Raw genomic sequence first — 16,661 nt, 5'->3', positions numbered from 1 at the left:
TAAGTGTCCAACATAAGACAGCGGATCCTGGATGTTGGACGACCAGCTCTGCATCACAAATCCTGTGCTTTATGATTGTGAAAAACAGCTCAAGTATAGTCTAGCTGCATACTTGCGGAAACTAAATAATAAGTACTTAGGAAAGTACTTTAGTTGAGTAAAATACATTTATTGGGCACATTTGTATCAGTCATTGCACTAAGCTCTGGTAACACAAAGATGGAAAGAAGCTGATTCAGTTTTCATGGAATTTGTAAGCTAATAAGGGAGTCAGAAAAACAAAATTTTGTCATCCATGTGTCCTGCTAGTATAATGTAAGACATACTCTAGGGATGCAAATAAGTGAACAATTAATTTTGCGTAGGAATTTTTAAAAAATTAAGTAGCGTTTTACCCAAAGCCTTTAAAGTTAGGCATTGTCAGTTGACCACTTGGAGGTGGACTGAAGGTCTCTTGTCTTCTAAGTAGATGGACAAGTGCAAAGCCAAAGAATTGAATAAGTGGTATAATAAGTTTTGGGGAAATCAAATGGTCAAAATAGCAGAGAGCCAAGGGTACTTACAGGGAAGGATGGGGTGGGTAGAGGTACAAAATGAGGCTAGAGCCTATTATAATGAGCCAGTATTATCTGTTCACTGATGCCAAAAAACCAAACTGTCTAAAAGTTGCTTGGCTTTGGGATGGGAGAATTATTTATTCTCTAATCAGTACTTATAGCACACTTTATACTGTTTTTATTTAAATTTGGGCTCTGCTTTAGTTGGGAACCGAAGATAGGCATGATGAAGATCATACAGAGCAGTGTCTGATCAGTGTCAAAAGATATGGTTGTCGCTTTTAAAATTCTGGATAAGAGGATCTTTAAAGACAACCTAAGGTTGTCAAAGAAGGATTCACAGAGGTAGATTCAAGCTAAGTTTTGAATAATGGATGGAATTTCAGTAGATGTAGAAGAGGAAGAAGAACATTTCAGGTAAGGAAATTGTCAAGGGCAGATGCTGGGAAACTGCGTTGTGTTTGGGGGCTGGGAGAGTGGCAGTTTGGCTAGAATAGGGGAATAGTGGGAAATAACTTTAGTTCATTGTACATGCTAGGTTTAAATATAATTATTTTCTACTTTAGAAATTTGGGCTCTGTAACTATGCAAGGTGATGGATATGTTAACCAACCTTATCGTGGTCATCATTTCGCAATATATACATATATCAAATCACATGTACATATCTTTCATAGGAATATAAAAAATAAGCATGCTTTCTTGGGAAACTGAAGTAGGTTTCAAGGAAAAGGGAATAAGTACCGTTTCCCAGGTGTGCCTGATCCTGTTGCAGGTTTTGCCATATTGTCCCCAACATATTGGAAAGGGTGATAGGTTCATTTTAAAAAGTGTTCATTGACCACAATGAGATATCACCTTGTACCTGTTAGAATGGCTGTTATCAAATAGACAAGTGATGACTAGTGTTGGTGAAGATGAGAACAAAAGGGAATCCTAGCACACTGTTGATGGGAATATAAATTGGTACAGCCACTATGGAAAAGTCTGGAGGTTCCTCAGAAAATTAGAGTAGTAGAGCTACTATATGATTCAGCAATTCTTCTAAATACATATCCAAAGGAAATAAAATCACTATCTCAAAGACATACCTACACCCCTGTGTTCATTGCAACATTATTCACACTAGCCAAGATATGGAAACAACTGTCAGTGGATGAATGGATAAAAAAAACTGTGATACACACACACACACACACACACACACACACACACACACACACACACACACAGTGGATTATTATTCAACCATAAAAGAAAATCCCGCCATTTGTGAAATGGATAAACTTTGAGAGCATAAGCATAAGCTAAGTGAAAGAAGTAGACAAAGGTGGACAAATACTGTACGATCTCACTTATATGTGGAATCTAAAGAAGTTGAACTTGTGGAAACAGAATAAATTGGTGGTTACCAGATGCTATGGGGTGGGTGGGGGAAATGGGGAGATGTTGGTCAAAGGGTACAAACTTTCAGTTATTAGACAAGGAAGTTCTAAGCATCTAATATATAATATGGTGGCTGTAGTTAACAATACTGTGTTATATACTTGAAGAGAGTAGATTTTAAATGTTCTTACCACAAAAGAAAAGAAAAGGTAACTATGTGAGGTGATAGATGTCTTAACCAACCTTATTATGGTCATCATTTCATAATATATACATATATTAAATCATCACATCGTGCACGTCAGATTTACACTATCTTATTTGTCAATTATATCTCAATAAAGCTGGGGTTAGAGAGAAAAAAAATGTGTTCACTGAGCTCCTGCTGTGTGCCCAGTGCTATTCTACATGTTGAGGTTCAAAATCGGTGAACAGACATAAACCTCTGCCCTGGTGGAACTGACATTCTAATATAAATATGACCAAATATAGTAAAGAGGGGAAAGAGAAGTAATTATTTGATGGGTAGGAGCAAAAAGAGACCGATACTGAAGGTGGTCGAGAGTGATGCATCCCCAAGTAAGATGTCACCTACAGCATTTTCCTTTAGTCAGATTACCAAGAAACCGAACCCTTCTCGTGAGTTTGGAGAGTTGGAAGCCTCAATTTGTGTCTCTGAGCCAACCAGAGGCCCTTGTTTACGGGTCCCATCTGACTGCAGCTGGGGACAGGTTCCCCAGTTTGCCTGAAATTTCTCAGTGTGCTATAACATGGGGGAACAGAGTGATCAACCCTAGGGGGTCAGAAAGAAAACCCCACAGTAGCCCCAGATTCCTGGTGAATCAGAATCTCTGGAGGGGGCAGATGGGAGACAGGATTCCCCGTTTTTACTGACGAACTATACAGTCCATATTATTTTGAAGCAAATCCCAGACTTCACATTAGTTTATTTATACTTATTTTAGTATAGATCTCTAAAAAACACAAGTTCTTTTTAAAAATATAACCCCAATTTTATTATTACATCTAAACATTTTTTAACAGGATATAAGTCATCAGGAATTGCAAAATTTCAATGCCAATGGACTCAAGAAAATTATAACTTTCTGTGTCAGGCATAAGCTAGAATTATGTGAGTTTTTAATTATGCAAGGTCTTTGGAAACAATCTTTGTATACACTGCAGCTGCCCTATATTTAAACCCTGGATATTCAGTATTTATTATACCTGCTTATGTGCTATTTGCTGGGAATACGAAGATGAATATATAAAGATTCCTGTTTTTGAAAGTAACACTATAATATTGTCTTATACTGTTGATTTTTAGATGATAGTCTGTTAGTTACATTTATATTTGAAGTCACTTTTTTAGTTCGCTATAACAGAGCCATAATTAATAGTATAGCTCTTTCCCACTACGAGGTGGCAGTATGAGCGAGTGGGCAATTCAGTGCATCTGCAGATGCCTCAGGCCTTTGTTAATTTCAGAGTTTTATCTCTTGAACCACTTCAGTTCAGAATTTAGATTTGGCAAAGACTTTTGGAACTCAACCAGCAATCTCTTTTGATTTTGATGCCCTCCTTTGTTTAGAGCTGGGGCCCACCCCTCCACCCAGCCTGGCACAAAATTGGCAATTGAGATTGAAGGAGGATGAACAAGAGAGGCCTGGAAATGTTTTCCCTAGAAACATCTTTGCATTAGTCAGACAGCATGTACACAGGTCTTCTGACAGTTGATTCTCATGGGATCTCAAGATTTTGAGGGGCCTTAGGCAAACATGTTAAGCAGATTTTTTTCATGAACCCTTAAATTTTTCAGTATGTATATTTCTGGACAATTTGAAAAATAGTGATCTGTATGGTTAATGGTTCTATAGTCAGTAAACTTAAGATCTTTAACACTATGTTGGAATTTTTCTTAAAGAAGTTTGATATATTTATCAAACAACATTTATCACTACATTAGTCCCCCCTTTTCTGAGGGGGTAAGTTCCAAGACCCTGAGGTGAAACTGTAGGTAGTATCAAAACCTATATATAATGTATTTTTTCCTGTAAATATACACTTTACAGCTAGTATTTGGCATGTCCAAATTGCCAGCATCACTACCCTTTTGCTTTGCGGCCGTCGTTAAGTAAAATAAGGGTTACTTGAGCACAAGCACTGCAATAGCGTGACAGTCAATTTGATAACCAAGACGGCTGCTAAGTGACTAATGGGTGGGGAAGCGTATACATCGTTAACACACTGGACAAAGGGATGATTCACATCACAAGCCACATGGAACAGGACAGCACAAGATTTCCTAATGATATCCAGAACTGCACACAGTTTAAAACTTATAAATTGTTTATTTCTGGATTTTTCCATTTAATATTTTCGTACTGAGGTTGCCTACATTAATAGTCAACTTTTTTGACTTTGAAGAATTTTTTAATTCCTGAATTTTTCTCCTAATAATGTTTCTTAGTCTTCTCCACCTTCTCTTCTTTGCTGCTAGAAGGCTCTAGTTGGTGACAAATGGATGAAGATGTTCTTAGTTGAATAATAACTGAAAAACTCAGAGTCCATCATGTTGAGTTTGACAGCTTCTTTTTATTGTAAATCAGTATAATTGTAAAGATATCGTCATGTTTTCCTTAGTAAACTGTTATTATTTCACAAAAAAGACCAGTAACTTCACCTGAAGAAGCTTGAGAACCCCTGCCAAAAACTGTAGCACTTCAAAACTGTAGTGTTGCATGTCTCTCTTCCAAAGGAAGTGAGTTTCTCAAAATCAGGAACCATGCCAGAGGTTTCATACAGTCTTGCAATTATAAAATGTAGCAGCACATACAATTACAATATAGTAAAAGGAATAAATGAGAAGACTTCCTGTTCTAATTGACATAAACAGTTGACATGGGTAAGTGGCTATTTTATGGTATAACTTCTTGATCATGACACTGATTGGAGAATTGTTTGCTTAAACAAATAATTCACTTTTTGGCCTTGCTTTTACAGTCCTACAAAAACGTTAAAGGTATTCAAATTTATTACTACATTTTATGTCCTACTCACTTGATATTCCCAGCCCTTCATAGAGTACTTAGCACATAGTATGTGCCAAGTGTTTATTCTTTTTACCCACTGAACATCTTTATTAAAGATAGGTATTAAAGAAACAGCTTTCTCCATTCCCTAAGTTATTCTTCATAGTAGAAAACAAAAAGGGGCATGGTATGAAACTACAATTTACTGTCCTCCCTTTCTCCTTTCTTCCCTCTTTCAGAATACTTGATCCTATAATCTGTGCTAATGAAATCATATAAACTATTCTTACCTCTTGAAGTGATTTTTTAGAAAACCTCACAAATGGCTCTAGGGCCAAGATGGAGTAACAGGGACTGGATTTACCTTCCTGCATAAAAAAAGTTTAAAGTTGTATAAAATATATTAAACAACGATTTTTAGACATTGGATATCAGGCAGCACTGGACAGTGACTCCTGAGAAATGGAAAACAGGTGAGCCCTATACTTTCTCCAGCTTACTGTCTGGAGAAAGTTTCCAGCCATAGCACAGGAAAGGGGAATCCAGATGGAGTCTGATAATCATCCTGAGTTAACCTGATGTGGCTGGGAGGTGAAAGTGACTAAACTAAAACTCATAGGGCAGAGTACCAGAGAGGAGAGAGCTACACAGAGAGAAAACCCTGGAGATCTTCACAGTGTCTTTCTTGAGTCTTCAACTGATAACTGATCGGTACATATGTGTGGGGAAACTAGCCAAGTCATAGTAAAAGACCACCTGAATTGAAACAGAACTTGGAGCTCACACAAGGCAGAGAGTAGTTTGTGTTCCCACCTGCAAGAGTGCAAAAATCCTTGTAATTCATGGGACTTCGAAGTACTGAGAAGGTATTACCTCAGTATAGAGTAAAATTAGCCCCAGGCTAAAGATTAACAAAGCTTAAAAGCAAACTTCAAGAGAATCAAACTATTTACAAGTAGCTTTATTGTGTCCTAGACAAAGTTCAAAAATCTTTATAGGGAAACAAAAATATATAGTACTTAAATTAACCATGTCTAATATCCAGTCAAAAATTACCAGGCGTGCAGAGAAGCAGGAAAATACCACCCATAATGAGGAGGGGGGGGAAAAAACCCAATCAGTAAAAACAGACCCAGAAATGATACAGATGATAGAATTAGTAGAGAAGGACGTTAAAATGTTACCACTATTTTTCATAAGTTCAAGATGATAGAGGAAAGATTTAATATATTAAAGAAATGGAAGATATAAAAAAGACCCAACTTCTAGAGATTAAAACTACAGTGTTTGAAAATATATATATATTGGATGAGATTAATATCAAATTAGACACTGCAGAAGAAAAGATTAGTGTGCTTGAAGACAGCAGTAGCAGCTATCCTAAATGAAAAGCCAGAGAGATAAAAAGACTGAAAAAAAAAAAAAGAGCTGTGGGACTTGAAGCAATCTAATCATATACATGTAATTAGGATCCTCGAAGGAAGGGTAAGGACACGAAACATATGAGGTAATGGCTGAAATTATTCTAAGTTGGAGGAAAATTATAACCCTACAGATCCTAAAAGTTTGATGAACCCCAAGCACAAGAAGCATGAAGAAACTATGCCAAGGCAATTCTGATCAAATTGCTTAAAACCAGTGATAGAGAACTCTTTAAAGCATCGGGGCAGGGGGAGGAATAAGATCTATTATGTACAATTGGATAAAGTAAGAATAACAGCATACTTGTCTTTGGAAATAATGCAAGCAAGAAATAATGTAGCAATATCTTTAAAGAACTGAAAGGAAAAAAAACCTCAAACTACAACTATATGCCCAGGGAAATGCATTTCAAAAATGAAGGCAAAATAAACACTTTTTAAAGACATACAAAAGAAGAAATAATTCATCACCTGCATTATAAAAATATTAAAGGAAAATGATACCAGATGAAAATCTGGATTTACTCAAAGGAATGAACGCACTAGAAATGGTAAATATGTGGATAAAAATAAAAGCAACTACAGCTCATTATTCCTTCAGTTAACTCATGCAAAGAATGCATGATTCTGGAGACAGCAACAATTCATAGTTCATGACTGCATAAAGTTTCTCAATTATTTCTCTGCTAACCTCAGTATTTTAAAAAGTTTTTTCAATTACAGTTGACATACAATATTAGTTTCAGGTGCAGCATAATGGTTAGACATTTAAATAATTTACAAAGTAATCCCCCTAATTAGTCTAGTACCCACCTGGTGCTATACTTAGTTGTTGTTATTGACAGCCTCATCATCCTTTAGAGGTAAATTTGTTTATAAATGATTGGAAAATTATGGCATGTACTGATGCTATACTAAATTAATACAAATAAAGCAAATGTCAGTAATTTTTCCTATATTTATAAGATAGCCTGTTCTTGGTGGTCTTTTAAAGTTTTAGCTTATTGGTCATTGTTTTTACTAGGTTGTATTTTTAGAAGAAGAAAAATAATAAACATGTAAGTGAGAGAACAAAAACATTTGTTACAGTAATCACATACCAAATTTCAGTTTGTGAAGTATTTGAAATCCTGTATTATGACTTTAAAAGTTTTCTTCTACTGCCACTAGCTTATAATATCTTAAGTAGGTAGAATTGATTTGCTTAGCTAGCTTTCCTAAATTATCTGTTCTTGAAACCAATATATTTCTTGATATGAACACTCAGATTATTTACTCCTGTGTGGAAAAAAATTTTAAATAGACTGTCATTTTCCTTTATATGTCTACCTTTGAGGTCTTTGAGATCTTTCTGTGATTTTAATGAAAATCAAACTGCCTTTAAGATATTTCTTTCAAGATAGCTGATGTAGATTATTCTTGAGGCCACTAGACTGCTTTAAATTTTCTGAGTCCAGTTGACCCTTGGACAACATATGCTTGTAATACATGGATCCACTTATACACAGATTTTTTTCAGTAAATAGAGTTGACCCTCTGCTGAGTTTCACACCCATAGATTCAACCAATCACAGATTAAAATAATATTTTCAACCCACAATTGGGAAATGGATGCTGAGGGCCAACTGTATCCATTATTTTATGTCATTTTATGTAATGCTCAAGGTCTCGAGCATCCTTGGGTTTTGATATCCATGGGGGTTCTAGAACCAATCCCCCATGGATACTGAGGGATGACTTTAGTTAAATTTTGAGGGAGTCAAAGTTATATGCAGTTTTTCAACTGCTGGGGTAAGGGTTGGCACCCCTAACCCCCACGTTATTTAAGGGGCCACTATATTTGGTATCTGGTCTGCTTACCTAGAGTGAGCCTAACTTGAGGTTTTTCTGTTTCAAGGGTCTCCCCTCTCTCCTCTTTGTTTTAGTAATCGTATTTATTTATTTTTTAAAATAGGCCTTACATACATGTTTTGCAACATTCAAAAGATACAAAAGGACATATAAGTGAAGAGTATACCTTCCTCTGTTCCCAGCCACCCAGTTTCCACCCCAGAAGCCACTAGTGTTAATGGTTATTTGTGCTTCATTTCAGGATCTGAACATTTGTAAGCACATGTATGTATTCTCCTCTCCCTCACGTGTGGGTGTATAATGTACATAGTATCTGCAACTTTCTTTTTCTGTTGACCATATATCTTTCCAAGTCAGTTTGTATAAAGCTGCCTCATTATTTTTAATGGCTTTATTGTATTCTACTATGTGAGTGAACCATAACTCGTTTAAGTCTCTCATTGACAGCTAGGGTTTTTAAAAATATTTTAAACTGAGATGTAATTTATATACCACAAAATTAAAGTGTACAGTTTAGTGGTTTAACTCCAGAATTTTTTTGTCACTGTTCAAAATCATCTTTTTATTTGATCGTTTAACCCTTCTTCCCTCCTCTCCCCCCACCCACCCCTCACTCCAAGAATATAAGTTCTAAGAAAGCTGTGGTGTCTTCTCTGGCATTTTGCAGATCCTGGCATGTAGAAGATACTCCATTGGAATTTGCCGTATGAATGAATTAGTCTCTTTCTGTATGAATGTGCCTTATTCTGCTTCCGTTGAAAGGATAACAAAGAGGGAGGACACGCCAGGCTCTAGGAAGTAGGGTACTCTTGAGTGTGTACTCATTGGCTGTTTCAGATGTCTTTAGCGGATCTAATGTTCCTTCCTTGGCTCAGGCACAAAAGACTTCTGCTGGCTGGGGAAGAGGGAGTGGGTTCTAGGAATTGCAGCCCCTGGATACTTGAGCCTGGTGTGTCCTCCCATGGTCAGGCTTATCTAGTTAATCTGTCTGCCACAGACTCAGGAGGAGAGGGCTTTGAGTGAGCCTATGACTGTTCCCCAAGCTGATGACCTCATGGGCACCGTCCTCAAGAGACTCTCCTAGGCTTCAGGAGCCTCCTGGAAGCAGAGTGGACTAACTGGGAAGGAGCTGGGCCTATAGTCCCTCTGTAAGGTGGCGGGGTGCTCTTGGCCTAGGCAAGGTGTCCCTCACCCAGAGGGGCCTCCTAAGTCAGATGTGGATGGCTTTCCCACAGAACAAGAGGTAGGTCTTCATTGGAGAGGTGACAGGTCCTAGGTTGGGACTGGGGACTCTGGGCAGCACTGGAGGTGCTGCCAGGGAAAGCAGTTTCCCATGAGCACGTCAGTTTAGGAAGGTTAGGTGAGCTATGGGGATGGCTTTCTGATGGTGGGCCAGCTTCCCACCTGAACTGGTCTCTAGGTCTGTCTTAAGGCCCATAATGTTGGGTCTGGCACTCTGGTCCCTGGGGTCTTCTGAGGGGGCCATTGCAGCTGCCACAGTGCCTGGCCCAGCACTGGCAAGAGGAGCAGTTTTCTGCTGCCTCTTCCAGAATGTAGTCCCCAGAATATTTTAATCACCCCAAAAGAAACCCTGTACCCATGACATCTAGGTTTTTACAGTCTGGCTAAAACCAATAACGCTGCACTGGATATTCTTACATACATATCATTTCATGCATGTGTAAGGATGTCTGCAGGATAAATACCCAAAAGTAGCTTTGCCAAGTAAAATGATTTGTGCACTTAAATTTTTCAAAGATATTGCTAAATTGCCCTCTCTAGAGGTTATATGAGTTTACATACTCATTACTAAGGTATAAAAATTCCTGTTTCCCCACTCTCTGACCAGCATAATTCTTTTTTTTAAGGCGAGGCAACCCTTGGTTGACCTCACAGATTGCAAGGACCTTGTCAACTTACAATCCCTTATTTTTATTTTTTATTTTTTATTTTTTATGCCTACAGCACCTGGTCTTCCTAGGTAGTCTCCCATCCAAGGACTAACCAGGCCTGACACTGCTTAGCTTCTGAGATCACATGAGTCAGGCTTGTTCAGGGTAGACCGTAGACCCGACCAGCATAATTCTTAACCATACTTTATCTTTGCCATTTGACAGGAAATAGTATCTTGTAATTTAATTTTCAGTAGTCCTCTCATCCACAAGATATGTTCCAAAACACCCTAGTGGATGCCTGAAACCACAGATAGTATTAAACCCTGTAATACTGGTTTTTTCCCTTTATATACATAAACTTTATGGCTTCTCTTTGGGATATCCAAATTGCCAGCATCACTACTCTTGTGCTTTGGGGCCTTTATTAAGTAAAATAAGGGCTGCTTGAACACAAGCACTGCAACATTGTGACAATCCATCTAATATCTGAAACAGCGCTAAGTGACTAACAGGCAGGTAGAATATACACAGTGTAGAGATACTGAACTAAGAGATGACTTATGTCCCTGATGAGATGGAGTACAACGGCGAGAGATTTCATCATGCTACTCAGTCAGAACAGCATACAATTTAAAACTTATGAATTGTTTATTCCTGGAATTTTCCATTTAATATTTTCAGACTGAGGTTGACCTCGGGTAACTGAAACCATAGAAAGTGAAACTATGGATAAAGGGAGACTACTGTATATTTTTCTTAGTCTAAGTTAAATCGATTATTTTTATTTCTTCAGGGATTACTTGTCTTTCCTTTTTTTATGAATTAATTATTTATACCCCTTGATTTTCTGCAGAGTTGATTTCTTTTTCTTATTTAAAGCAGCTCTTTATGTATCAGGGAGAAGATCCCTTAGTGACATGAGTTGGAAATATTTCTCGCACTTATTTGCGGGGGAGGGGTTAGTCTTTGACTTTGTTTATGGATTTTTCTTTTATTATGCAGAATTTTTTAATTTTATGTCATCAGATTTGTCCATCTTTTATGACTTCTTTGTCTTGTGACATACTTAGACTGTAAAAAACAATTTCTCCCATGTGTTATTCTACTACTTTAAGGTTCTCCTCCCCCACTCCCACCCCCATTTAATTCTTAGATTTATCTGGAATTTACTTCTGTGTAGAATGTGAGGTATGAACCCACCTTCTTTTCTCCATATGGCTAACATCTCTTCCTCACTGATTTGAAATGTCACTTTTACACTGTGTTCTCTTGATTAAAGGTATTATTCAGAGTGTTTGTTGACTCAATTAAAGACAATTTTAAATATTAGCTTTAAATTTTTAGGAGTGGTAGTCAGGTGTCTGGGCCAGTGATTCTGAATTCTTGGGGTGCCTGCCTATCAGGATTCTATAAGACCTACAGCCCCCTTCCCTCCATGACAGAGCCTACTTATGTAAGCTGCTGTTTCTGAGGGGTATGTAACTTTCTTAAGTGTATTGGGCCAAGAAGTAGTTTTAACCACTGATCTAGGGATTATCCTTTATAGGGAGATTCATGTATCCTATAGCCTTATAAAATTCACCTGTTGTCAGAGGTCCATCTAGTGATTCCAGGGTTGTTACTTTAATGAGAAAAGAGCCTTAACAAGAGTCCAGAAGTAAAGGGAGAAACTTTCCAAAGAAAACTGAGCTCTTCACTTTGGAATCATTAGTTTCTGATTCTCAGATTGTCTTCCCACTTTAGAACGGTAGTCAATTTGTACACCTTCACCTTTGTAAATTTACTTTTGTGGACCATATATCTTCCTGAGGAAAAGAACTACTGGATTAGGCTGTATTTTGTCACTATGTAGATCTGGAAATAGAGGAATAAGAGTCACCTCTTTTAATTTGAAACTCTTTAAAGTCAGAAAAGTGGGTGGCCCTTTAAAAAGTAGAATTCTCAGAGTTTGCCTGACTATAAAGGCTCATAGAGTTCTACCCAAGGCGAGTGAAAGGGGTAGGTCTATCTTGTAGGACTGATGCCACTGACTAGGGCGGGTATCCCCAAGAAGCGTTCTGTCAGGCCCAGTATTTGAGCAGCCCATTTGGTTTGGTAGAGGAAGATGTACAGTGGCTTTTAATTTCATCCACTATTGTAAGATTATTCTTTTATTTGGGCTACTCTCAAGGAGTAGCTTGTCACTTTGAACTTTGGGGCGGCAAATGTTCTCTGTGCTTGAAAGTCCCAGTGGCAGTGATTCTGAGTGGAGTGACCGTTGCTGACTTCCTTTCTCAGTTTGTTAATCCTTGGGCATCTCGTTCTCCTCTAGAGGAGTTAGGTACACGTATAAAGTAGTGAGGGTATAAAGAAGCTGAGATATAGTTGTGGAAGTGTTGTGTGGTTTGGTTGTTTTGTTTTTGTTTTTTGGTGTAGGCTATTTTTCACTTACATTTTTATAAATTAAAATTTCAGAGACTGTTAGACATTTTAAAAAATAAATTTGCAAAGGATACTGTGGAACTTCATTTAAATCAGCTGTCCCCAGCCTTTTTGGCACCAGAGACCAGTGCTCCTATGAGAATCTAATGCCTGATCTGAGGTGGAGCTGAGGCTGTGATGCTAGCACTGAGGAGCTGGCTGGCCCGCTGCTCACCTCCTGCTATGTGGCCAAGTTCCTAATAGGCCACAGACAAGTACCGGTCTGCAGCCTGGGGGTTGGGGACCCTTGATTTAAATGGTCATGTTGAAGTAAAGAAATAATATACACTTTATAGGCTTAATTATACATTGTAATTGCCAAATTTAGTCCATGTGATTGTGATATCTGGGAGACAAGCCCATGGTACAATAATAAGCTATAACTAATGCAGTTCTACCACATTAAATATCAGGGTTTAAGGAAAGCCCTTCACACAGATTTCTATATATCTCTTTAATGGCAGTATTCCTGTCTTTCCTTCCAGGGCCGTTTTCACTCCTCAAAAGTCACGTTATGTTAGTTCATCATGCCAGCATGCCCTTAAGTAACTCTGCCTCTGAGTCCTAAAAACAAATTTCGGTTAGCCAAGCTGCCCCTTTCACAGTTTTAGCCATTAAGTTTACCTTTGATAAGCTTTTCGCACTCTTTCTTCCTCCGATCTCATTCATCATTTCTCCTCTCCCCTCAAGTTCCACTCAAATGGATCGTAATCACCCAGATCATTAAGCAACTGAATGAATTCACCCCCCAATAGAAAGGTCCCACATCGCATGGTACTTACCCTTCCAGACCCTTCCTGAAGAAAGCATGTTTCCTTCCATGTGGCAGGAGTCTTTTTTTGTATCTGTTTGGTCTTGTGACTGATAGGATGGACAGTTTGGGGGAGCTAAAAAGGAGATGGCAGTTTTAACCGAGAAAAAGCGTTTAGTTGAAATCCCTTCTGCCGTCTTCGGGTGTGTCCCTCTTCTGGGCATCTCTTCAGGATTTCATTCCTCCGTCCAACTGCCGTTCACAACTGCCCTTTCCAACTGCTCCAGAACTCTTGGCCCTGGCATTCCGTGATGTAAATTATTCCACGCATGGCCTGAAATGGGAGTGAAGCAGTGTTGCCAGGTGTCGGATCACTAGTGTAAGTTTACCGGATCTCGGGGGAGGGAGGAGAAAGGGGGAGAACTGCTCTTGGAATTTGTACAGTTGTTATTGTTTGAGCCAGAGCACAGTAATTGTGCTGGCTGAGCTTGATGTTGCCGATGGCTGAGGAGAAAGGGAACTTTGGGCCCGGAGCTCGGGTGAATTTTTGGTTGAGATTTTCTACTTTAAAGATTCTGGTGTTGGGATATAGATTGTTTGGAATTGAACAATTGGTAGTGTTGCTGCCAAGAGATAACGTAGGACCTTTGGGACAGAGCCTGTAGCAATACCGCCTGGGACTATGATGTTTCTTCTGCCTCAAAAAGTAGAGAGAACTGACTTTTCTGTTTTCCTAAAGATAGCTAAAATAAGGCAAGAAATTCAGATCACTCACGTGTTTGGAAACATCCAGTCACAAAATTCAAAGACCTCTGTATCTGCGAGATTTTTTCTAAAACAAAAATCTTATTTCTCTCCTAGTTCATGATACATTTTGAAGAAGTTAACTGTTCAGGGTTTACATTCCCTTTGGGGAATCTGCGAATGCGGGGTTGCAGCCAACTATCTTTGATTTGTCCAGATTCCTTTTGACTTGTAAGTTAAGGATTTGTGTTCAATAAAAACTATTTAAATTGAATACTTAATCTCTTGAATGACCACAAAAAATTTAGATCCTATTACTAATAAAGCAGTTAAAAGAAAAACTCACATGAAGTACACAGCTGTTTATCTAGGAACGTATATAGTATATTTTTATGTTGCACAGATGCTACTGGCTTTAATATGCTTTGCTGAAACAGTTTTTTTATTCCTTATAGTTGTCATGGATGATGATGATGACTCGTGTCTCCTTGATCTTATTGGGTAAGATGCTTGTTCCAAAATCAGGGTAAATCAAGTGTATGAGGCTTGCTGTACTAAAACAACTAAATAAGCATATTAAAACCGATGGGTTTTTAAAATAAAAATTAATCTTCATAGATATAGTGTGGATTAACAAATAAAGAAACTTGGTTATGATAAGGGTCATAATTAGGTAATGCTTTATTTATCCTTTATTAAATTCATTTTCTAACAAATCCCAGAAGGCAGGAAATGAATGATAATAGGAAATAAAACAACATTAAATAAATAAATAAATAGATAAATAGATAAATAAATAAGTAAACAAACCAAAATACTACTAACAAAACTGCTTAAAAGAGGGAGAGAATTTTACTCAGGCTAATATGTTGTTTTATTTTTACCCTAGTAAAAATGAATCTTAAACATAGATAATGTATTTATTTGTTGTTTTCCCTTTTTTCGTTGTTTTCTAGAGACCCACAAGCATTGAACTATTTTCTACATGGACCTAGTAATAAATCTGTAAGTAATACTTAGAACATCACAGATATAAATTGTTTCTTCTTTACAGTTAAAGTAATCACTCTGTTGAATTTGTACCTTTGCAGAGCAATGATGACTTGACTAATGCAGGATATTCTGCAGCCAATTCAAATTCAATTTTCGCCAACTCTAGTGTGAGTATTTGAATACAATGACAAGTGTTTTTGTCTCATTGATGCCTTGTGAATTGAGCTTTACTTGCCTTTGTATCATGATGAAAATCATTACCTTGTTTTTTGTAATCGACACAGAAGGAAATCCACTGAATTATGTTGACACTTTCTACTTTTAGTCAATTAAGACAAGCTATATGAGATTTCCTTTGCCATTTTCCTAAGTTTTCAACTTTCTTCTTAAAATGTCTCAGAAAAGTTATAACCTGAGAAAGTCATATTAGAGTGTTTTGAACCTTGTTGCAGAGCTTTAAAGAAATTATTAACTGTAGTCACTTGCTAAACATTTTTATCTTAAATGAGAAAAAAGATAATAATAACTGAAACATATTGAGGTTTAGTATGTTCGAGGTACTGATGGTTTAACATAATCAACCTCTTTAATTCTCACAATAACTCCACGAAGTAGATTCTATTATTATCTATATCTTATAGATAAGGAAACCAAAGCACAGAGACGTTAGTACTCTACAAAATTACGCATCCAGGAGCTGCAGAGCTAGGATTCTAACCCAAGCCACCAGGTTCTGGAGGTCATAGTTTAAAGCTCCAGGAGCTTCTAGACAAATCTGACCCGGAAAATAGGCGATCCTGCCTGGAGACAGTGTCCAAATTACTATGTGTAAGCCTATGATACTTCAAGTCCTAAGATGGTATTTACCTAACTGAGACCACATTAGTCCCATTTCACTACTGATTGGTGAAAAAGGTGAGGGCATTAAGAAGTACAAATTGGCAGTTCCAAAATAGTCACAGGGATCTGAAGTACAGCATAGAGAATATAGTCAATAATATTATAATAACTGTGTACAGTGCAGGTGGGTACTAGTCAAATAAACTAGTCTTGACTTTTCTACCTAGTTCTTCCCATCATCAATCCCCCAACACCTTATTAGCCTAAGGCTGAAAATCTCTAGTTTTGCAAGTTGGACCAACCATTCCTTTTTTTTAAAGCAATACATACAAATATTTTTTATTGTGGGAAAACTTACATAGCATAAAATTTACCATGTTAACCATTATTAAGTGTGCTGTTCAGTAGCACTAAGTACATTTACATTTTTGTATAACCGTCACCACTATCCATTTCCAAAACTTTCTCATCTTTTCATACTGAAACTTTGTCCCCATTAAACACTAACTCACTTCTCTCCCTTCACCCTAGACCTTGGTAACAAGCATTCTACTTTCTGTCTCTGTGAATCTGACTCTTCTAACTAAATACTTCATATAAATAGAATCATACAATATGTGTCTTTTTGTGTCTGGCTTTTGTCTTCAAGGTTCATTTATGTCGTAGCATGTGTCAGCATTTCCTTCCTTTTAAAGGCTGAATAATATTCCATTTAATGTATATACTACATT

The 16,661-nt window shown here is 37.5% G+C and overlaps 1 protein-coding gene and 1 pseudogene across 2 annotated transcripts in view; one reads left to right on the top strand and one right to left on the bottom strand.

Moving 5' to 3' along the window:
* Window positions 1-9,222: 9,222 nt before the first annotated feature.
* Window positions 9,223-9,733, bottom strand: LOC102898323 (annotated as a pseudogene).
* Window positions 9,734-12,979: 3,246 nt separating this feature from the next.
* The window catches only part of BICRAL (BRD4 interacting chromatin remodeling complex associated protein like), a 35,963-nt gene continuing 32,281 nt past the window's right edge, over window positions 12,980-16,661 (top strand). The window contains exons 1-4 of one of the 2 annotated variants that reach the window (XM_015600533.2): window positions 12,980-13,732; window positions 14,553-14,598; window positions 15,054-15,102; window positions 15,189-15,257. In XM_015600533.2, the coding sequence (XP_015456019.1) occupies window positions 14,558-14,598; window positions 15,054-15,102; window positions 15,189-15,257 (159 nt within the window). In that variant the 5' untranslated portion in view covers window positions 12,980-13,732; window positions 14,553-14,557. Of the gene's footprint in view, window positions 13,733-14,311; window positions 14,329-14,552; window positions 14,599-15,053; window positions 15,103-15,188; window positions 15,258-16,661 lie in introns of those variants that run through there. The other variant, XM_025042749.1, reaches the window with a different exon arrangement.

Source organism: Pteropus alecto, unplaced genomic scaffold, assembly GCF_000325575.1.
Source record: "Pteropus alecto unplaced genomic scaffold, ASM32557v1 scaffold7, whole genome shotgun sequence".
NCBI lineage: Eukaryota > Metazoa > Chordata > Mammalia > Chiroptera > Pteropodidae > Pteropus > Pteropus alecto.
This window is presented reverse-complemented; position numbering and strand designations above follow the sequence as displayed.